The 22825-nt window shown below is 44.4% G+C and overlaps 1 protein-coding gene across 1 annotated transcript in view; it reads right to left on the bottom strand.

Annotated features, from left to right (window-relative positions):
* Positions 1–22825, bottom strand: part of BMPER (BMP binding endothelial regulator) — a 216185-nt gene that overhangs the window by 156836 nt on the left and 36524 nt on the right. Inside the window, exon 3 of the mRNA XM_077302588.1 lies at positions 2209–2308. Within this exon, the coding sequence (XP_077158703.1) occupies positions 2209–2308 (100 nt within the window). The remainder of the gene's footprint in view (positions 1–2208; positions 2309–22825) is intronic.

A 22825-nucleotide genomic window follows, 5' to 3' on the forward strand; every position in this document is an offset into this window, starting at 1 on the left:
GGTTGAGATCCGGGTGAGTCTGCATGTGTGGGTGTGAGAGTGTGTCGTGTGGGTGTGACGTGATAAAACAGACCATCTTTTTGTATCCCCTTGTTCGTGCTGCTACAGTTTTGTGTTATAACACAATTGTGGTAATTTAAAAGTATATATTTTGGACTTGGAGGGGGGTGCTCAAATGCAACACGATGGCACCGGAAGACGATTGAGCGTTTTCACCATGTGACAATGACTGACAAGTAAATAAATTGGCAGGAAGTTTTCGCTTCCTGTCCCTGGGCTTTCACGTATAGTCTCAAATCTGGGGGCAAACAGGGGGCGGGGGGAAGGAGGACAATGGCTCCCTCATGTAGACATGGGAAAATGACTGGGGAGCCATCCCAAGACAAAAAAACAGGAGACATAACAGCTGGGTGAGTCTTCAGTGCAGAAGCGGTTCAAGTAAGCTTTAAGGCAAAGTAGAAGTCTAGCTTGGGCTTCCCGGATCTCAGTCTGACACCCCAACTATACAAGGCTGCCACCTATAAGTTGGGAGATTTTTTAGGAGTGGAGGCTGAGGAGGGTGTGTTGGGACTTCAATGGGGTTTAATGCTATAGAATCCACCTTCCAAAGAGGCCGTTTTCTCCAGGGGAACTGACCTCTGTCGGCTGAAGATCAGTTGTAATCCCAGGAGATCTCCAGCTACAACCAGAGGTTGGCATTCCCACAATTACACCATGCTGGTTGTTGAGGGAAGGGGACAAGTTATAACCTCCACGAAGTCCTTTAGGAATGCCCAACTGTTACTGTTCATCTTTTAGTTTCTGTTTTTCTTTGGGGAATGGAAGAATTGGCTTCCTCTGAAACACAACAGAAGCACTGGTCTCTTTAACGAAAACAGAGTTCTGCTAGATCACAGGATTCAATATGTGCATCTGAGGACTGTGGCCAGAGCAAAGAGAGACACTGATTCATATTTTATCCCACCATTCTTCCAAAGAGCTAGAGGAACACGCATTGTTTCTATCTGGTTGGATACTGGCCACTATAAGCAAAAACACATCCATTCATCAAGAGAGAAACAGTCCCCATGGGTGGCTGGTTGTGGGTTTCTCTGGTGTTTCCCCCCAAAAGATTAGTCTTCCAATTCAAGTTGCCTTAGCTTGCTAAAAGCCTATACTACAAATAAGAGATATTGTGAACAGAGAGGATGCTTTGCGTTACTCCAACAATGGCTTCTTAGGGGGAACATTTTTTGATCTGCTGCTTCGTTTTTTTAATATCCCAGGAGCAGAAAAGGAAGCTACCAAACAAGCACTACCAAAGTGGGTCGGAAGACTTCTTTTGTATCAAGTGAAATTTTGTGCACCGTCTTAAGCGAAGCATTTAAAGCTCTAATCCGTGAAAATTTATGCCAGAATAAAACTTTGCTGGATTTAAACTCCTGCTTCTTGGAGCATTTGGGGGTCTCATGCTGACAAACCTACACCCACCATAATAAAAATAAAAATAAAAATAAAAATAAAAATAAAAATAAAAATAAAAATAAAAATAAAAATAAAAATAAAAATAAAAATAAAAATAAAAATAAAAATAAAAATAAAAATAAAAATAAAAATAAAAATAAAAATAAAAATAAAAATAAAAATAAAAATAAAAATAAAAATAAAAATAAAAATAAAAATAAAAATAAAAATAAAAATAAAAATAAAAATAAAAATAAAAATAAAAATAAAAATAAAAATAAAAATAAAAATAAAAATAAAAATAAAAATAAAAATAAAAATAAAAATAAAAATAAAAATAAAATGTGGTTCTCAACCCGGGGGTCGGGAACCCTTTGGAGGTCGAACAACCCTTTCACATGGGTTGCAGAAGGCCAAGCAGTTTTGTGGGGGGGGGAACCATCCATACAACAGCCTTGCGGGGTAGATCGAGATAGAACGTTCATCTGTCTGGAGCAGCGGAAAAAAGCAAGATCGTCATGGTAGGACAAGAGGCAGAACTGAACTGAGAAACTCCGGGGGGGGGGAAATAATTTATATACAATCATGAACAGTGGATCTTCACGCCATGGGTCAGTTTCGGCTTAATTTATGTGAAAGAACACTTGCATAATTTTATGGTTGGGGGTCACCACAACATGAGGAACTGTACTAAAGGGATATGGCATTAGGAAGGTTGAGAACTACTGGAATAAAATGAGAGGAAAGCGTGTAAGACTACTGTACCTTTACATCGCTCACAGCACGTTCCTCTCTGCTTAACGACCAGGGCACACTCCTTGGAAAGGACCGGACACTTCTCCCGTTTACACGTCACTTCCTTGTTCTGGGGGAAGAAAAGGCAAAGCACAAATTGAAAGGGAGGTCCCACACCAGTCCCCATTTTCTGCCATCGGGGAGAAGCAAAAGGAAGTCAGCTTTGGTAAACCTCCCCACTGCTTGACAACAGTTCTTTGGGATACAGAGAGGGCCTAGCAACTCCTTCAAGCAAATCAGCAGAGCATTTCCCTCCTGACCCCATCTGCGGCAGAAGGGAGTGAAACAATGAGGGCGACAGGGAGCAGAAGCAACTCCAAAAAGGAGACTGGACCAAGATAGAGTTATGCCAAAGGAAACATGTGACTCGTTTCGTTCTAATGTTACTTTTTGGTATACTGGAGAAACGATAATATTTACGTAAACTGGAGCTGGAACTATTAGAATACCTGGTCCGGGGCTTCCTTGTGCGAACAAAAATATTTGGCTATGACCATTCAACAGGTCTGCAATATTACAGCGAGTTGGAGGGGGAAAAAACGAAGTCTAAATTTCCAACCTAAATAAAGACAAAGGTGGCTTGAATGAACCCCATTCTTTTTTTTTTAATGAAACTATCAGCCAAGGACCCAGTGTCGCTAACATTATGAATGTTTAAGTCCCACTGAGTTCAATAGCAGACAAATAATTTAATTCTTTCATTTTAATGTTTTCTAACTTTGTCCCTTGAATATTAAGCACCCTGCTTAATATTAAGACGGGCCCTGTACATTACCTTAGTAGCATGGGGGGGAGGGCTTCTCTGTGCTTTATTTCATCCCCCCCCCCTCCCCGTAAAGACTGAATGAACCATGTGGGCAAATTAAATCATGGTGTTTGGGTTTATGTTTTTAAATGAAACACCAGAACTGAAAAGCCTTCTGCCTGAATTATCTAAACAAGTCACAGGTCAAAAGCATCCATATTTTGTGGAAGAGCAGCAGACTCTAATCTGAAGAACTGGATTTGATTCCCTACTTCTTCTCCATACATGGGCAGCTGGGTCAGCCATAGTTCTCTCAGCCCTGCCTACCTCACAGGGTGTCTGTTGTGGGAAGAGGAAGGGAAGGTAATTATAAGTCATCTTGAGACATATGAGGCCTGCTTGGTGGCCCTGGGCCACTTACCGTTCTCAGGGATCTCTTAGCCCCACCTCCCTCACACGGAGAAGAGGGGTAAGCAATTCTAAGCCACTTGGAGACTCCTTTGGGTATTAAAAAGCAGGATACAAAAAAACCCCAAAACAAAACCCAGCTCTACTTCTTGTTCACCAGCCAAGGGCAGGAAAACAGTTTTTCATCCAGGAGTGTGGCTGTTTGCAGTCTGAGCCTGTTTGCTTGGTTATGTTCCATATATTCAAACAAAGTACAGCGCAACTGGCCATGTCTCAACCATAAGCACTCATATTCAAACCAAGCAGAGCTCTTCTTTCCCCCTTCCCCAAACCCGTAGCAGCTGCGGGTCACCTGGCAACCATCATTTAAATCCAGAGTGAGCAAACCTAGCATCTCATCCATAATTTGGTGCTTATTTAAGTCCGTATAGAATTATAGAATCTTAGAGTTGGAAGGGACCTCCTGGTTCATCTAGTCAACACTATGAATGACACTCACAACCCTATCGTTCATCCACTCTAACCTGCCACCCCCTTGAAACTTCACATAATCAGCCTCTCCATCAGATGGCTATCCAGCCTCTTTTTAAAAATTTCCAAAGATGGAGAATCCACCACCTCCCAAGGAAGCCTGTTCCACTGAGAAACTGCTCTGTCAGGAACTTCTTCTGGATGTTTAGACGCAATTTCCTTTGAATTAATTTTATCCCATTGGTTCTGGTCCATCCCTCTGGGGCAACTCTACTCCATCTTCTATATGGCAGCCTTTTAAATACTTGAAGATGGCTATCAGATCCCCTCTCAGTCATCTCCTCTCCGGGCTAAACAGACAAAGCTCCCCCAACCTTTCTTCATATGTCTTGGTCTCCAAAACCCTCACCATCTTTGTTGCCCTCCTCTGGACACACTCCAGTTTGTCTACATCCCTCTTCAACTGAGGTACCCAAAACTGAACACAGTACTCCAAGGGAGGCCGAACCAGAGCAAAGTAAAGCGGTACCATTACCTCCCGTAATCTGGACATGATAGTTTGATACAGCCAAAATCCCATTTGCCTTTTTAGCCACTGAGTCACACTGCTGACTCATGTTCAATGTGTGGTCTACTAAGACTCCTAGATCCTTTTCACACATGCTACTGCCAAGACAAGTCTCCCCCATCCTATATCGGTATAGATGGTTTTTCCTACCTAAATGCAGAACTTTACACTTGTCCCTATTGAATTTCATTTTATTCAGTTTAGCCCACTTTTCAAGCCTATCAAGATCATCCTGTGTTGTTGTTGATGATGTTGTTAAGATTAGATTTATAAACTGCCTCTCCCTACAAATGCTCGGGGCTGGGTATAATATGTTACAAATTGGCATGGACCATTTCCAGTTAAAAATCATATACAATAAAAGCATTTAAAACCACTATTCTGCTGTTCTCCCCACTGGCCTTGTTCTTATAGCCTATATAATTGGCCAGTTGTGCCTGTGTATTCTGGGGGGTACGTTCTGAGAGGGAGGGGGGAGACCCACTGATTTTTTTGTTTGCTCTGCTTCAATTCTATGCCTGCGGAGCAGCCCCATTTTGCAGGCCTTGTGGAACTTTGAGAGTTCCGTCCGGGTGCAGATCTCTGCTGGCAGCATGATCCACCAGGTTGGGGCTGGGGCAGAAATATCCCTGGCCCTGGTTGAGGTCAGGGATCAACAGCATGTGTATTTTCACACAGCTTTGTGAGGCATAGGTTCCCCCAGGCCACTCAGTGATCTGACCACATATGGCCCTGGGATAGAACCAATTTCCCTTGCTGCACAGAAGCCCCGCAAAGCAGGGGAGTGAAGCTCCACCACAGCAAGGAAGCAAAACTCTATCATCGCAACTTCTGGGCACCTCCAAATCTGTTTAACTGGTGCTCAGGGAGGCTGGTAGGCAGATGAACAGATCCAAGGATCATGACACTTGAACTCAGGGTGTGGTAACCCACAGGGAGCTCACAGCATCTCTAGTGCAAAGCGGCTGGACAGGATTCCAACAAGAGAATTCAAACAAGAGATCTGGGAAGTTCAAGAGGAACACTCGCTTCAGCATTTCTAAGCCACCGTTGAGGTCAAGTTTTTTAAAATCACTCCCCATATCATTCTACAAAGGCTGTTGGCAGAGTTTTAAAATGCAAAAGAGGAGCGCAGCACCGCTGCTTAACAAATGAATTTGTTTGCTTAAGAAGAGAAACAACTATGTAAAGAGGAGAGGAGAGATATAGTCCTAACAATCTAGGTAAAGGTAAAGGTATCCCCTGTGCAAGCACTGAGTCATGTCTGACCCTTGGGGTGACGCCCTCCAGCGTTTTCTTGGCAGACTCAATACAGGGTGGTTTGCCAGTGCCTTCCCCAGTCATTACCGCTTACCCCCCAGCAAGCTGGGTACTCATTTTACCGACCTCGGAAGGATGGAAGGCTGAGTCAACCTTGAGCCGGCTGCTGGGATTGAACTCCCAGCCTCATGGGCAAAGCTTTCAGACAGCTGCCTTACCACTCTGCGCCACAAGAGGCTCTGCGCCTAACAATCTGACTGGCTGCTATTCTTCCTCTGAAGGCAAAAAGGAATGAAGTGGGCTCAAAAGGGCAGGAAGTCACCAATGGAGCCGGCCAAGTCTTAGGAGGAGGTGATTTGAAAAACACTGGGAAGTTCCTAATCGAAATACCCTAACCTCGTATCTTCTCCCCTGTAGGATATTCCTCATATCCTCTTGAATGATGCACACTATTGATCTTGCATATCCCAACTAAGGCATCCAGCCAACTTTCTCCACAGCATCCCAATAGACTGACAGGACACTTAGCTAGACAGACCACTGATCTGAACAAATACAGCCACGTTTATTTATTAGCAAGGCAGACAATAAAATTGCACCAAACTTAGCTAGATGCTCAGGTTCTAGCCTTGCATCTAGCCGAGCCTTGCTGGGAACAAAGCCATTTCTTAATTAGGACCAGAGGACATTAGCTGAGGGTGGAGAGACACCACTTCCCATTCCTATTCAGTCATTAAAATCATTAGGCCTGAGCTACCTCACCGCATTGCTGGGAGGACAGAATGGGTGGAAGCAGAACCATCATGGCACCCTGAGTTCATAACAGGAAGGGAGGGATACAAAGGTGATAAACCATCCTTCTCCTCCCCTGCTGTCTCTGCCTCTCTACATCTTCAATGCAGATCACTAAAGACAAGTCCAAAGGAAACTTCCTGTGCCATGTGAGGAAAGGTTGAGAGAGTCGGGTAGGCGTAGCTCGGAGAAGAGTGGGTTAAGGGGTGATGGGATAACTGTGTTGACCTACATCAAAGGTAGACATGTGGAGGAAAAGGCCAACTTGTTCACTACAGCTTTAGACACAAGCACCAGGAGCAAAGGGGGGAAATTACAGGAAGGGAGGTTCCACTTAAATATGAGGAAGCACTTTCTGATGGTGAGAGCTGTTCGTGGATGGAATATGCTGCCTCGAAGGGTGGTGGAGTCTTCACTGTTGGAAATTTTTAGGAGGAGATTGGCTGAGCACGTGTCAAAAGTGGGTGTTTTTTTAGCCTCTGGGAAGGTGGGGGGGGGCTCGACTGGATGGTCTCTCCCAGCTCTGTGTGGTTCTGATTCATAGCACTTGGCTTGGAGCACAGGAAAAAGGGGAGGGTCTTTTCCCCAAACCTGGACTCAAATCCAACCTTACTATGTGCTCCCTGGAACAAAGTGGGAGTACAGTGGCACTTTTTAAATGAATAAAGTTGTATAAGCTTATGCCTTGCATAAGACTTAGCTGGTTTTGAAGGTAACTCTGGGCTCAAATCTTGTTCTGCTGCTTCAGACCGACATGGTGACCCACCTGGATTTATGCGATCACTGGGTAGCCATTATACAGGAAAGTTGAGCAGATCCTGGAGGTGTGGGAGCAATGCCTTGGGAAGGGCAGAGTTTGGGCAGGGGAGAAAGCTGAGCTGGAATGTGATTTCTTCCAGGGGATCTGGTCTCTCTGCAATCTGGAGATTGCTTGTAATCCCAGGACAGCTCCAAGCTTGAGGTGGGCAACTGTGCATTCAGGGCCCCATTCCAGTTACTAGAATGGCCCCACAGGAGAGTCCAAGGCTGCCACTATGACTGGAGAAACCAGACCTCACCAGGGCCCATTCCACACACATAGGATAATGCACTTTCAATGTGCTTTGGCAGCCGGATTTTCCTGCACAGAACAGGAAAAACTATCTCAAAAGTGCATTGAAAGTGCATTATCTGTTGTGTGCAGAATAGGCCCAGGATGGGGTGCCGTCGCTCCCTCAAGCTAGCAGGAATGGCCAATCCAAAGAATCACAGTCAAGATTCTCAGCCCAATTGCCTGCAATGAATCATTCCTGGTGGACCTAAACTGCTTAAGAACTGGGAACTATAGCTCAAGTCAGTTGATAAGGAAGTAAGTTGACAGGCAGGAGCGCATTGTTGGCCCCGAATGAAGATGCTTCAAACATGTTTAATTGGCAGAACCGGCCACAGCTTTATTTTCCAAGGAGTGTTGGATGGGGAATAGGGGAGAGCCTGCCTTGTGGTCAGCCGACCACACCCGCGCCTAACTATTCAGGCGGCCCCATCAGGTATCCCTCCTTTCCTCCCAGCCGGGAGTCAAGGTTCCTGGGCCACCGGAATCCTATCTTGGGAAGTGTAACACCCGAGGTACCGCAGGAGGCGCACACCTCCATTGGTCCAACCTCGGGCCACCCGGCTGCGTGAATCCCTGGCCTCTTCCACAGAGGTCATCCTTCACGCTTGGCCACCTCTTAGGAGGTCCCAAGTTTTTGGGAGTCGGGCCGCAAGCCGTCCTCCCCCAAATCTCAGGTTCCCCCTATGCCCCCCGCCTAGCTGTGACGAAATAGCAGAAAAAACACATATTCAAGAACCATTAACAACAAACGAACTAAAAAACAGGGTGGGTGGGAAAGCCTCCTTCCGACCTGGCTCCGGAGCGACGAAAGAGGCCAGGCTGGCACACGTGGCGCCTTTTATAGCCCGCCTCTTGGCCCCTCCTCACGCGTCCTGCGTCCCGCCGCTCCTGGACGTGCCAGCTGGCACGTCACTCCTTCACGCCTCTTCTACGGCGCCCAGCAGCTCCGCCCGTCAATGGGCAGCTTCGGGTGAGTCCGGCTTTCTTTTAATTGTTCTCAGTGTAGCGATGATAAGCACTGGACAGGATTTGTTTGTTTTCTGCATTGATACCCTGCCTTTCTCCCCAGTGGGGTCCACAGTGGTTTATATTTTCTCACAACAGCCTAAGAGGCAGCGTAAACTGTGTTTGACCGATCCAAGGTCACCCAACAAGCTTTCAGAAAGAAGATTCAAACCTGGGGTCTCCCAGATCTTAGTGTAACCTCAGGATGCAGTTCCCTGGTGTGACCTATGGATCCCCTGGTTTTACAGCTCATCTCCAGGCAAAAAAGATCAGTGCCCCAAAAGAAAATGACTGCTTTGGAGTGGGGGGACCCCATAGCATTATACTCCACTAAGGTCCCTCCATGACCCAAATCCTGGCCTCTCCCAGCTCAACCTCCAAAATCTCCAGGTGTCTCCCATTTTTGGAGCTCCTTCACTGAGGACCTCACACACTCTGTAATGGACTGCCCCCTCTATGATGAACCAAGAGGCAAATTTATTAAAAAGAATACTCCCTACCACCTCCGGCCTCTCAAAAACTAAATATGTGATTTTTCTACTGTCTGATATCGATGCCTACGTTACCAGTACAGTTGCACTGTTTGCTCTCGCTGCTAGGAAAATTAGGTCCAAATTGTGCAATCAGGATTAAAACCTTAATCATTATGGTTCCTTTTTATCTGTGCAATCTCTTCTTACCGTGTAGGAACTCAATTGACAACCTTTAAACTCCTCTTGATCTTATCAGTTTTACGTCCTAATTTTAACTGATTTTGTAGATAACAGTCAACTTGTTTGAAATGGCCAATGGCTGACTAATAAACTGAATCTGAATCAGGTATTTCCCAACCCAGAGCTGGTGGCAACCCTATTTTGACCAATACCTGAAACCCTTTCAATATAAAATATTGCAGGAGAAGAGCAATACCTGTTACCAGCTGTAGGGTGGAAACTGCCAAACGAATGATTACCAAAAGCAATAGTATTAAAATTTTAGTATTACTGTTAATGCTACTAAATGGAAGGACTGCCCCTGTTTGCAGAGCCGAGGACAAAGGCCAGGGACGGTCTCAGCTCTATTAGTGAACAATGAAGACACCAACTCGGCTCTTTAGCCTCCCCGGACATTCGGCAGCACCCTGGCCGTGCACCGTTTGGTTTTGAGGAATAAACTTTTACGGCTTGAAATTCCTCCTTTCAGCAAAGCTGAAAGGAGGAAGGGGGGGGTTTTCTGCAGCATGCCCCTCCTATAATTACCGACTGCCGGTGTCTACCCGAGGAGATCCCATGCTCTAATTACACAGCCCAAAAGGAGGAGGGGGGAATCAAAGAAAACGAAGAATGCCAATCATAAAACCGAATGAGGCAGAAGCTCCACTGCTCTTCATTGCTCCGTTTCCTACTGTCGGAGCCAAGGCACTTTGGAAGAAGAGGTTAAAGTTCTTACGGTATGTGGGCCCCTTGGGCTTGTTTAAAGGAGAGGGGGAGGCCCTCCCCATCCTCACAGCCCTGCCGTATTCCTCCAGCAGTCGGTATCTGGTTTGTTATAAAATATGATTCACGATCTCCTCGCGCAGGCCAAATCTGCAATTATTTCAACTGCAGAGACAGCGAAGCACAAGCAGGAAGAAGCTGACTTCTCAAGCCGGGGATCCGCTGCTGTCAGAACAGGGCTTGTTGTCAAAATGATTCATTCCCGTGATCTTCTGGCTGTTCTGCGCTGCTGTAACAGTTGCAAATGCTTAGCCATTCGTTTGGCTTACCTGCAGGGCAGTTGCTCATCTGCTGAGCTTCACCGCTTTTCAGAATTGGCTCTGAGCAGACCGTGCGTACCCTGTGGAAAACTGACTCAGAAACGTTGGGCCCAATTTCCACTTCCTTCTTACGAAAGTGAACTCCACGACAGGAGGAATTAGTCCTTTAAAGAGAGACCAGGGGAGCAGAATATTTCAGCGTACAGTTTTGTAGCCCGTTTCAGAAGCTCAAGGTTAAGGGCAGGTGCAGGCTCAGTTCAGGCCTCATGCAAAACTGCAGACTAATCATGGTTGGTGTGACCGAACGGAGGATGCAAGAGACTCCGCTGCATGCCGTTAGGGAGCATCGCACCGGGGCCTATTCTGCACACAAGAGATAATGCACTTTCAATGCACTTTAGAAGTAGATTTTCCTGTTCTGCACAGGAAAAATCAGCTGCCAAAGCACTTTAAAAGAGCATTATCCTATGTGTGCAGAATGGGCCTAGGATCGGAAACCACGATTAAAGAAACCCAGTGATCCTTGGTTTCATAGGACGCACAATTTTGGATTCTGTGGCTGAATCTTGACTTGATCCTCGGCGCTGCTCTGACCTTGTATTGCAAGCAGGGGATATCATTCGGGCACCCTTTGCAAAAGATAGGGGGAAGAGCAACGGCCTGGAAGCCGGCATTCTTGAGAAATGAAAACTGGAATTTGACTGATTGCCAGCAAGCCACATCTGGACAACACATTGTTGGGGTGAGGGTGTACGCATGATCCCCCACTCCCTGATCCTGGCCACTGTTCAAACCCTTACTCAACTCCTATGGCCTCTGCCTGAGAAAAAGGAGGGAGCTGCCACCACTGGGGTCCTCGACCTCTTTCTGACTTCCAACCTGCCCTACGTGGAGTTGTCAGTCTTCATCAGCTTCTCTCCAAGAAGTTTTAAAGATGGTGGTCCTGCAGCTTGTGGTTTCTCAGGAGATTTCCCACTCTCTCACTTCTTGCCAACAAACCTTATGCAAATAAGGACTCAAGAACTGTACAATCGCAGCCAATCGGAACATGTATTGGAACTCTCTAAACAGACCAATGAGCTGCCTTCGTTTGGGACCAATCAGGTTCTTTAACGGGCAATCCAAAGTGTATGTAAGTCCGTGTTGTGCCTGTGTTGTTTTCTTTCGTGTTTTGAGTTGGTGATGGACTGAATAAAGTGCTGATTTGTTTTCGAAGAACTTGGTGGTCTGTGTCTACCAAACCCGCAGACACATCACAGGCTATCTCCTGGGCCCTGAAGAGGTGTCTTCCTGCATCTCTCTTGTTCCACAGGGCAGCTGAGGAGGTAGCAATATCTCAGTGGCTTCCAGTGGCATGGCAAATGTCAGGCAGCCATCAGATCCTGCCATAATTTGCTTGACCAAAGTCCCAGAACTCCCCACAGGGACTTGTCCTGGAGTTGTCTGCTCATCCCCTCTCCCTTTTGTTCCCATACTCTATCCCCATCATGTGCTCAGTTGTTGAGGCTGTTGCTTCCTGCCTGGAGGTGTCAACTGTACTACCCCTTTGATGGTAAGAGCTATTCTGCATGAAACTGAATTGTGTACAGAAGAGGGGGGATTTTGCTTCTATGATTGCTCTACGTTTTGGCTTGTCTGTCTTCTGGGAGTCTTGTGAAGCCGTTTGTATTCTCCTGAATAAGCCTCTACGTTTCTAGCCAGAACTTTGAGTTTGCCTTCTTTGGGGAGATTTGCTATGGAACATGGCAGCAAGCAACTACCAGTTGGGGGGGGGGGCAGGCAATAGCTGAAATAAACTGTAGTTTTTCCTTGCACTGAGTCACAGACAAACCACAGTTTGTTATTTCATGAATGAGCTTGTGGAGATTCCTCCAGCAGGTGTACTTCTTTCCTTGCCCACTTCACTTTCCCAGAGAGCCAGAATGGGACAGTGGTTAAGAGCAGCGGCCTCTCATCTAAACCAGCTTTGATTCCCTGCTCCTCCTCCACATGCAGCCGGATGAGTGACCCTAGGCCAGGAACAATTATCTCACTCAGCCTCACCTACCTCACAGGCTGCCTGTTGTGCAGAGAGGTAGGGAAGGCAATTGTATGCCACTTTGAGACTCTGTCAGGTAATAAGAAGCAGGGTACAAAAAAGCCCAGCTTTTCTTCTTCTCCCTCTCAAAACTTGAAACAAACCACTCTTGCCACTATGGCTTGGCCTGCAGCTAGCACTTCTTTAGGTTGGAAGGACTTCCACTGGCAGAGTGTGATTTTACTCCCACTTCTCCCATGGGAACAGAAATCCCCCCCCCCTTGACAGGTTTGCGGGGCATTCCAGTCTTCCACAGGAGAGAGGATCAGAAAATTGTGGTTCATGAGCAAAAGTCCTTGCACCCACAAAGCTCCAGTTGGGCTCTGTCTCTGTTTCTGAAACTGGGTTTTTTTTGTCCTACAAACTAAGAATCCAAAACAAGGTTTAATCCTGTTTTGAAATCCTGGCTTGCAGGAAAGAGAGCAAACAGGGTCTGTGGTTCAGACACAGTGACAACATGTGGTTTGCCACAAATGCGGAAATCTTTCATTATCAAGCCATGCGTGGGAGGATGGAGAATTCCCCAGGCTTATTCGCCTAATGACAAACTGAGTTTCGCTCTGGTATCTGAACCAATGCAGGAAACACTATATTTTTGTTGTTATTTTATTTTCAGTATCTCACAATAACAAAGTAATGTTACCAACACCCATCAAAGCATCTCTCCCTTAAAGGGAATTTGTGCCTTTGGAATACACGCCTAACATATGCACCCATTTAACTGTATATTAATACCAGTTAGTGTGCAGGACCAATAAACTAACCAAAGAGCACGAAGCATAGCGCCATAAAGCAATCTCACAGCCTGTATTAAAATAAAATTAAGTCAAACAAAAAGTGGCAAAACCTGAAAGAACAGAACAGAGCTAAAATCCCCACTGTTTCCGCATCATAATCAGAATTCATGCGACGGATGATAAAGTCATTTAGTCTTGATTTCCTGTACAGTAAGTAAGGGATTAAAACAGATGGCCCAAAACAGATGACCGTTTTCAACTACTTCTGTCAGCAAGAATGAGAAGCAGAAGAGTCAGTTTTATACCCTGCTTGTTACCACCAGAAGGAGTGTCAAAGCAGCTGACAATTGCCTACCCTTTCCCTCCCCACAACAAACACCCTAGAAGGTAGGGTGAGGCTGAAAGAACTCTAAGAGAACTGTGACTGGCCCAAGACATTGCCATTTGAATATTTACAATGTAAACCGCCCTGAGCTGAAAGGGAGGGCGGTATATAAATATAAACAAATAAACAAACAGATAAATAAATAAAGGTCATCCAGCTGGCTACATGTAGAGAAGTGGGGAATCAAACCCAGTTCTCCAGATTAGAGGCTGCCATTCTTAATCACTACACCAGGGGTAGTCAAACTGCGGCCTTCCAGATGTCCATGGACTACAATTTCCATGAGCCCTTGCCAGCGTTTGTTGGCAGGGGCTCATGGGAATTGTAGTCCATGGACATCTGGAGGGCCACAGTTTGACTACCCCTGCACTACACCAAGCTGGCTGTTCATTTGAGGCAAACCAAGTCCCGGATCCAGCCCCTCACTCACTCCTCCAAAGAGTGGACTGCCACTGCCAAAATGGACACATCTGGCCTCTGTTCAGATTTTTGTATTCAGACCTGATTCAGTATGGATTGCAGAGTAGGTACACCAAAGCCCTGTATGAACCCACCTGGTGGTCCAATTGACCCTGCTTGAAGGTAAGCAATCAGATCAAAGCCAATCATCTGCTGGGTTCATACCAAGCTGCCTCACAAACATCTGCCAAACTGTTTTGCATCTGGTTTTCCAAAAAAATTGTCCATGCACAAAGATGTTGCTGATTCAAATTGATTTGTCAGCCATTAGTGTCACTGAGAAATATTTAGATGAACTCCAAAGGGTAGGATTTTACTGAGACACTGGACAGGTTGATGATTGATTTAAATTAATTCTGAGTGACTAAAAGACTGTATTAAATTATTTCTGAATGCATTTAAACACTTGCATGCCGAGCGGTGCAGTTACATGGCAGGGGTGGGAGGAGAAAAGCAACTCCATCAAGCCACATGAGAGTCAACGTGACTGAAAAGTCAATCGCTGAACTGCATGGTTAGTCGGGAACACAGTTAAAACAAGCTGTTGAACATCCACTAACCCAGGGGCGGCCAAGCTGTGACTCTCTAGATGTCCATGGACTACAATTCCCAATGCTGGCAGGGGCTCATGGGAGTTGTAGTTCATGGACATCTGAGGAGCCACTGTTTGGCCACCCCTGCACTACCCAATCAACAACATATCATACTAAGCATTAAAAAAGTGGGTCTCTGTTTCCATCTTGTGGATAGATAGACAAGGATATACCTTGTTGTTATTGGGGGAGGGAGGATTAACTCCCTAAGGCAGGGGTAGTCACAACCTATGGTCCTCCAGATGTTCATGGACTACAATTCCCATGAGCCCCTGCCATTGACATCTGGAGGACCGCAGGATGACTACCCCTGCCCTAAGGCATTCTTTCATGTATGTTAAGATAGAAAATGAAGCCATTTCTACTAGAGATTTTTTTCAGAAAAAAATGGGGGGGGGGAATGAAATATATGTCATGCTTGCTTTCCTATTTACAGTTCTTCTACTGACTGACCAACATTTAAAATGACTCATTTATAACTCAGCATTTATACATGTATTACATGGCATATTTGTGGGATTTTAAAATGTAATATCTTCATTTTCTATAAGAAAAAAAGTGTATTTGAGAAAGAGTCACAAACTACTGCATCTTGTGCTGGCATATCACATGAATCATTAATTTTTGGCTAAGTAGCAGGGGAAAAATACACACTGAAGGTAGAAATAGCCTGTTGCAAACAAAAGAAATTCCATTATTTGGATAGAAACACTCACATAGTGCCTCAACAGCATGTTTGGATATTAAGATAAACTTTAAAGCACTGAAAACAAAACTTTTTCACACTACATTACTATTTAAAAGATTTAAAATATGCCAAAATTAAACTCCCAAAAATCTTGAAAACATGTCTATTTTGTTTTTTATTGCTCTTTCCCCCTTTTTTCCCCACTCAAAAAGGAAAAAAATGTCATAGGAGGGTGTGTTCTCTCCATTCCTCAAGATTTCTCCATTTTCATTAGAAAAATGGAAAAGTCAGACTTTTTACACATTGGGTGTCAAAAACATTGCCATATAAATCACGTGAATCATTCTAAAATAGATAAGGTTTCATGAAAGGATTTTTGAAGTGGTCCCCCAATTTTTCCTCTCGGAAAACGGGGTGGGGAGACAGGCCTCTGAAAAAAATGGCCCAAATCTTTCCATCTCTAGTCTACACAACAATTGACGCTTGTTGAGATGAGGAGTAATCTGTTCAATTTTAACTAAGGAAGATTTCTGACCATGAATTTGAAAGGCCTCAACATTCACTTTGGTTTTAAGAAAATTTGTAAGCCGTGACTTCTTTGGGTAGTAAGTAGAGATGTTGCTGGGAAGAATCTTGAGAACTGTTCCCAAGTTCCTATCCAAATGCTGTGAACTGAATGTTTTCCATCATGGAGCAGGGACCTTTCCAACCAATAAAAATACCCTAGATATTTTCCTTGATAATATGCATATGCTGGGCCTCATTCCAGAATCAGCAATTCTTATCTCATTCTATACAATCAATGAAGAGACTCTATGTTTTTAAATATCTTCTTGCTTACTTATTTTATTTTACTTCATTTATACCCTGCCTTTCTTCCCAGTGGGGACCTAAGGCAGATAACAACATTCTCCTCAATTGCCACTACAAAAGAAAGCCCAGCATAACTGTAGCCAAATACTTAGAAGCTGGGGAGGAAGAAATAAAACTTCAGAAAAATTAAGAAAATAGTTAATGGAAGAAGAAAAGTGCATTCTCAAGCATCAGTGACATCACAAGCAGTATCCAATCACTGTTCATGACACAACATCAGTGCCTTCTTGTATTTAATTTCTTCCATGAACTAATGTACATCATATTTTCCAAACACCATGTCTTACTTTTAGTTGCACCTTGAATCTATATAAGGCATTTTTTTCAAGGGTGGATGCTTAAAATTCTCCTTTCTTATTGATTTTGGAAAGATTAGAAGAATCGCAGTCCCTTTTGAAGTCCTCTGTTTTGCAAATGAGTGAGAAATCACCTTGTTTCTACTGATTATATTCAAAGCTGCTTGTTCAATATTTCGTGCAGCTCTATTATTGCGGTCCTCAAATTGTTTATGATTATAAGTCTTTTCAAGCTGGCTTATTACTTCAGTGAAAAACAGTTTGTCTTTTGCTTCAATTTGTGATATAGTATTTTCATAACTTTTTGGAAAACTAAAAGCAGCACAAGCAAATCCTGCTTGGGAATTTCCCTGCCAACGCTTCTGAGCCGTTCAGTTAGAAGCACTTCATCTAAGTGGTCACACAAATTCCCTTTTTCTGGCATTTTAATGCTAAAGAAATGGCATCTCAGAGATGATTTAACATACAGCCACTCTTATTCCGACCAGACTGCTTTTGCTGTCTCCATTTGAATGACTCTTATGGCCTCCCTGTTGGACAAAGCTTTGTTCATCTCTCTCCTTGACTTCTCTCTGTCCCAAACTTTTTGTTCTGCAGGGTTGTCATCTAATAGCCAGGGCTGTTTAATCAAATGCCACAGTCCCATATCTAGTAGGTGGCTCTTTATTCTCTGCTTCCAGATAAGGTAGTTCCCTTTGGTAAGCCTGTCAAGCAGGTAATTATGCTGAATACTGCAGGAAACCACCATCTTCTGTTTCTTCTTCTCACTATTGAACTATCTATCTTTCATAGCCTGAATGTTCATGCTTGGCCCAGCACTCTGTTGGCAGAGTTTAAATATGAAAAGAAGCACCAGCTACTTAAAGAATAAAATAGTTTTATTAAGAAGAGAAACAACTTTGTAAAGAGAGAGGATATAGAAAGACCCTGCAGCCTACCTGACTAACTGTTGTTCTGGAGGCAATCAGGGAGAAAGTGTGCTCAAAAGAGCAGGAAGTCCCCAGATGAGTCAAGCAGGACACAGGAGGAGATTATCTGAAAATACTAGGATGTTCCTATCTAAATATGCTAATTACATATCTCCCTGGATGCCCCCTTTATATGCTTTTGTATTATGCACACTACAGAAAAAAAAATGTACCACATTGTGGCCTCAATAAATGTATTATTTTTCTGTCAGGATCTCACCAAAGAGGTCAGTAAAAGTTTCATTTGAGCTTTGCTTTGTAATACAGCTAAAATAAGCATCTACCTTTCCAGTCTGCCTGATAAAGAAGTCTCTACAGGTTGAAAACTTGCATGATTCCCTGCCAACACACAGTTGGCTCAAAAAAAGATATCACATTACCTTTTCTATACTTCAAAGACCTACTGAATATTCATCTCTTAAAATAAGCATGTGTAATTCCACTGAAACCTTTGGAATTGTGCCTGTTTTCTGCTCCGGCTAGATATGACCCTTAAACCATTCCAGAATATTCTTTGAAAAGTGTTATGGTCTAACATGATCCATACCATGTAGGCTATATCTTCAGAAATGTCATGGCCAGTAAAAGGTGATGGGAAGGGGAAAGGAAATCTGTGTGTTTCATTGTTCTCTCCACCTTTCTGTCGCCCCTTCTCACATTCAGCTAGGTTGGTAAATCTTTGCTTGGTGTATTGTATGCTAGTGTTATAAAATGCAGGTCTCTGAGGTCCAGTATGAATTCTCAGGGGAAGGAGATAAAACCTGAAACAAGGAACATTCTTTTGGTTTTAATCCCTCTCCCAAAATGTCACAGCCGCCACCAGTATATTTAGATATATCTTCTGATTGCCTGTATATTTTGAGCTAGAAAGAGGGAAGGAGAAAGGGAGAATAACAGCTGGGACAATTGGGTTTGGCTTCTTTCAGATACGTTACACTGCAAACTCAAAGTGCAAAAGGAATACACAAACAGATTTACATATCTCCACATATGTTGTTGTTGTTATGTGCGAAGTCGTGTCCGACCCATCGCGACCCCACGGACAACGATCCTCCAGGCCCCCCTGTCCTCTACCACTCCCCGGAGTCCTCCTAAGTTTGCACCATCTCCACATATGTACAGTGCCAAACATAGGGTTGGCCAGCTCTGGGTTGAAAATTTCCTGGAGATTGGGGGGGGGGGGTCGAACATGGGGATATCAGAGTTTGGGAGGGGCAGGACCTCGGCAGGGGATAATGTTTGGTTGAGTCCAGGTGGGAGCCCCTGGGTATATGATCGAGTCCCCTCCCTTCCCCTTGCTCCTATTGTAGTGTTAGACCAGTGTTTCCCAACCCCCGGGCCGGGACCCGGGGCCGGGGCATGGAGCCCTCGGTACCAGGCCGCGGCAGGGGGAAGGGAGGCATGGGTGCTGCGCCATGAGCAATCGGCTGCTTCAGCAGCCAAATCGCTCAAGCCTAGCCGCACTGCGAGGGGGAGGCGCGGGCACAAACGGCAGCTCCACACCTGCGCATTTGCTCCCACTGGCAAGCAGCACTCTCCCTCTCCCCCCCCCCCGGTCCCCGGCCTGAAAAAGATTGGGGACCACTGTGTTAGACTATGTTGGGAGCATGACTCTATCTTTCCCAGCCATCATTCTCATCTGTGCGGAGACCGAGGCCCTGTACATGGGGAAAGATTTTTACGGTAGATTGTGTCCGCCATCTGGTATATGGTATATGGCATATTGTTGGGGTTTGCTTTAACGAGAGATTTAATGGGATATTGTTGCATATGATTTTTGTGAACCGCCGCAAGCTGGTTTTACTGGGAGTGTGTGATATATAATAACCTTAATAAATAAATAAATAAAATGCCATGGAGTCCACCATCCAAAGCAGCCCTCTTCTCTCAGGGAACTAATCTTGATCATCAAGAGATCAGTTGTAATAGCAGACAATTTCCAGGGTCCCATTTGCAGGTTGGCAACCCTACAATGTGTTTCAGCAAGGGCTGAACAGCCCAGGAGCAAGTGAGACACATTGACCACCATTGCACCAGGGGCCACTCAGCTCAGCTCCAGCTAGTGGAAGTCAGCACAGAATTTCAGGATTCTGGCAACAGTAGACTTGGTTTGGCTTATAATTGGCTGTCAGCATCCCACCGGGATATGTCCCAGTAAACTGAATGGACAGTCCTGCCCCGGTGTTTCAGAATCAGCTGAAAACTCTCAGGGATTTCCATTGTGATGATTGGGATGGGGGGGGGGCTTTCAGAAGCTAACATTTTCTAAGCCAGGGAAGAGAGGGTTTTTTTGCCCCCTCCCCTTTTGTTAAAAATGGAAGGCTCTGTACTTTTTGGCATCAGTTAGCACAGAAGAGACATGTTGCTCATAAATACATAAAACTATTTTATAAATCATAAACCTGGGAGTCAGGCAAAATCCATAATAGGATCCCAAGATTCATAATAAATAATATGTAATTATAGCCACGGACAACAGTTATTTTAAACAGATGGTTTATAGATTAACATCTGGGTTTTTTTTCCAGCATAAATATATAAATACAGGGAAAGAACGTAATGGCTAGATTTGGGATAGAATACTTTAAAAAAATGAACATGGGGTACCATGAAGTCCTCATGGGCAAGTCCCATCGGGCAGTTTTACTGTGCTTTCGACTCATGCAAAAGGCTGGGACTTGGGCAAGTGTTGGTTTTTCTGCCCTAAGAAATCAAAGAGGCTTACAACATCTTTCCCTTCATTACCCTGCAACAGGCACCTTGTGAGGTAGGTAGGGCTGAGAGAGCTCTAAGAGAACTGTGACTGACCCAAGGTCACCCAGCAGGTTTCAAGAACCCCAGTTCCTGAGGTTAGAATCTACACAACTACAAGAGACGGGCGCAAACTGACTCCCAAAAGGAAGTTCATAAAATTTTTTGGCTGATTTGTGAAACAATGTTCATGATCTGAAGAGCTACCACGAACCTCCAGAAATCTTAAGGCAGTTCATGGTGGTTAATGAAAAGCAGAAATCTGGTCCTCATGAAAAGTGGTGGGGAGCAGAAAGCAGGGGGTCACAAATCAACATGAACCAGTTAGGTTTGCAAACCAACCTCCTGGTTTGTATTGGTTTTGGTCAGCCATGAACCACAAACCGAACTACAAAAATGCAGTTTGTGCCCATGCCTACCCACTATATGCGCATGAACACATTAGTGTGCACCCGTGTATGTGTGCATGAGAAGCAAAGGAGAGAAATGTGGGGCGATATTTCTCAGTCAAAGCTGATCCAGGGTAATACTGTCACATCTGATGCAATTTCCATACAACGACTTGGCAAGACATCCAGGGTCATCATTCAAAGTTCATCTTGGGTTCAGGCTTGCCTAAAAATAATGCTTTTTTGTTCGAATCCATTTATCTGGGGAGTCTGTTTCGCTCTTCTTCCCTGAGACACATGGAAAATTATGTCTTCTACTTGAAGCCTGCTGCTAAAGTTTAAGAGTGTTATTTCACATCGATATGTACAGCTTTAAATCAGCCCTGGACAGTAAGCAGTCTTAGTTGCTTTATCCCCTAATTTTTGACACCATCAAGCTATTTCACTTGTATCCTCATCCTGCCAAAGCAAATAGCCTTCCGATGTCAAGGCATTGTTGAAAATTTCCACAAGTATCCCACACAGAATGGCTCTTCTTTTTCTCAATTGCCTCCTCCACTAAGCCTTGCCTTAAGGGTCTATTTCTCAAGATGTGCTGCCTGCCCTTTTCCTTCAGGGATTCTTTCTGGGCCCTCCTCTCCTTTCAGAGAGCTTCTTGCTACCATGGTCTTTTTCTTACTTGCCTGCAATATCCGTACTGTTCTACTCTCTGAAGTTCTGTCCAGCAGAACCCTTTTCTTCTCATTCCTAAGCTTAGTCTTCTTAACCAGTTTTTATTGGTTGGATCTCAGCAGCTCTGATTTAAGTTTTACCATTGGTTGCATTTTGGCAATACTTTGGCGTACTTTCTGCAAAGGACGCACTTGATTATTGCCTGCGATGTCGTGAGCTGTGCCAAGCAGAGCTCTGAAGAGGCGGCATGTGTAATTTTGAAGTTAATTGATGAATTAATCTGTCACTTCTGCCAGATAAATTGTCCTGAGCTGTCCACTTACAACTGGAGAATGTTCATGAAAATTCTTTAGCAGCTCAGTTGATTATGCAAATCTAGACAAAGGACTGTGATGGTAAGAGTCGGCATATAAGAGAGGGCTCAAACACTGTAGGGACCAAGGGAATATCCTAAACATAGTATTTTTCAGTTGACGGGACTGCATGGCAGACACTCACATGCAATATATAAAGGAAAAATGTGTACTGAAGGATACTGAATCCATCTGTTATGTAAATCTCGGCCTCACCCACTTCACAGGGTGTCTGTTGTGGGGAGAGGAATGGGAAGGCAACTGTCAGCCGCTTTGAGACTCCTTCAGGGAGAGAAAAGCGGCATATAAGAACCAACTCTTCTTCTTCTTTAGTAATATCAGGGCTCTCTCAGGCTCTCCTCCCTCACAGCGTGTCTGTGGTGGGGAGAGGAATGGGCAACTGTAAACCGCTTTGAGACTCCTTCAGGGAGATAAAAGTGGCATATAAAACCAACTCTTCTTCTTCAAAGCCTGCTTTCCTCCAGTCGTCTTACCATCTGCTAACAATGGACTTTGTCCTATGGGACATACCAGGAGCCACCAAGATCCCAACACATCAGATCTGCAACACATCAACTTGGGTTTTAAGACAATTTCTTGATGCTACCTGGATGGGACTAAACAATGGAAGCCAGAAACCGACTTGTTTCATATGACCAAGAGATATTGGAACTCTGTGTAAAAGGACAATTTCTTTCACAAACATACTACTGAACTGAAGCTCTTCTCTCCCCCCAGGGGAAGAAAACTTTATGTCAATTCATTCACACGAAAGACAAACTAGGCAGAGGCTTGGCTCCAGGGTCGTCTAATCTGGAATCCCGCCTCACCAATAACTGATTCATCCTCAAAGCATGGCCTCTATTTTTACCTACCATCAAACAGCTCTGTGTATAAAACCCCCATTATGATGACAAATCATATCATATCCTTAACTCATATGGTACCGTAAAATAAAATGCCAACATGAAAAGATATCTTTTTAAAAAAAAAAATCTAAAATGTTTGGCAGGGATCGGGAATGGGACCTGTTCCAAACCACAGTTTTAGGTCAGCTGCCAAAATTCCTACAGGATTCTCGATTGCGTCTCGGCTTTTAAAAAGAAAAAGAAAGAAAAGATCAACCACTCTAAGAATTACTTTCTTCAACACGCTTGTGGCTTGGAACAGGAGCCTTGCTTTCTTTTGGGAATATGGGGAACACTCTGGAATAACCTGACGTGCTATGCTCTGAGCTGAAAGTTTAATTATCAGGTGCAGAAGGGGAAC

Source organism: Paroedura picta, chromosome 11 (assembly GCF_049243985.1).
Source record: "Paroedura picta isolate Pp20150507F chromosome 11, Ppicta_v3.0, whole genome shotgun sequence".
Classification (NCBI taxonomy): Eukaryota; Metazoa; Chordata; class Lepidosauria; order Squamata; family Gekkonidae; genus Paroedura; species Paroedura picta.